This window comes from Microtus ochrogaster, unplaced genomic scaffold, assembly GCF_000317375.1.
Source record: "Microtus ochrogaster isolate Prairie Vole_2 unplaced genomic scaffold, MicOch1.0 UNK8, whole genome shotgun sequence".
Classification (NCBI taxonomy): domain Eukaryota; kingdom Metazoa; phylum Chordata; class Mammalia; order Rodentia; family Cricetidae; genus Microtus; species Microtus ochrogaster.
The window spans coordinates 7,651,396-7,652,539 of NW_004949106.1; the positions used below are offsets into that span (position 1 = coordinate 7,651,396).

Consider the following 1,144-nt stretch of genomic DNA (forward strand, 5'->3'; position numbering starts at 1 on the left):
CTTTTAAAGGTAGAGTTTTGAACCATATATACAGATAAAAATAATACAGGTACATGAACTACATAGGACTACTTGATAGGCAATACCAAGCCCTTCATTTCTAGATCTTCAGGAAAAGCTACAAGTCACTGGAGATTCTGGTTTGAAATTACACAACCACTTGTTTATATGAAGACTAGATGAAGCAGAACAGGAATGTGGGGGGACTGATGGATGGATGTAGGATTCACGGGACACTTGGATATGCCAAGTCCTTTGTCACGGGCTGGACTTGCTGCATCTGCAATGTGTTTATTCTTTTCCGGAGTTCATGGTGTCCACAGCGAATGACCTGAACTTTTGTACAGGCCACCAAGGTTATGACTAACCATTTAGCAGCCAAAGGACACCATGGGTCCAGGCTTAAGTAACAAGAAAGAGTAATGACCGGTCTGTTCCTGGCGTTGACCTTACAAATGAGTTTCTGACCTGGCTTTATACTGGCAGAAAGATCCGAACACCGATTACGGTTCAATGCAAAAACAGCCTTAAAAACAGGGTGTCCGATGACAGTTCATCCCAACAGCCACAGAACTTTCAATTGGCATGACCTCCTGTTTACCAAACGATTTAAGCTAAGGCAAACAGAGCAAAGTCAACGACTGTAATCCTTCTACGTGGAGGGTGCTCCCCAGTGTCAGGTGTATTGATACCCAGTGGTCTTGGAAGTCATTCACAAAACTAAGTACCATGCATCTATTACTGAAATGAAACCTAGAAAAGATGCTGAGACATGTCTGAGAGAGCAATTAGCACAGCAGAGGCATTTCTGAGCAAGCACGAGCATACACACCTGGAAGGATACAGAGCCTTCTTGTCTTTGAAGAGTTCACTGGCCTCTAGCTTCTCCTCGTAAATAAGTTTCTGCTGGTCTGTGAACTGGTCCCTGTATTTTTTACACTGGGAGACACAAGAAGAACATACACAAAGAACCAATGAGACAAATTTTTGGGGTTTCAGCTTTTGCTTTGTTCTGAGACAAGAAAGGGTCTCTCTGCAGAGTCCTGGCTGTCCAGGATCTCACCATGGCTGACCTTGAACTCAAGAGATGAGAGATGCTTACCTCTCCCTCTCAAGGGCTAGGATTAAAGGTGTACACCACCAT

At 43.9% G+C, this 1,144-nt stretch overlaps 1 protein-coding gene across 5 annotated transcripts in view; it reads right to left on the bottom strand.

Moving 5' to 3' along the window:
- Positions 1-1,144, bottom strand: part of Myo1b (myosin IB) — a 158,746-nt gene that overhangs the window by 6,574 nt on the left and 151,028 nt on the right. For all 5 annotated transcript variants that reach the window (XM_013353475.2, XM_005366368.3, XM_005366367.3 and 2 more), the window contains one exon: positions 833-939. In XM_013353475.2, the coding sequence (XP_013208929.1) occupies positions 833-939 (107 nt within the window). The remainder of the gene's footprint in view (positions 1-832; positions 940-1,144) is intronic.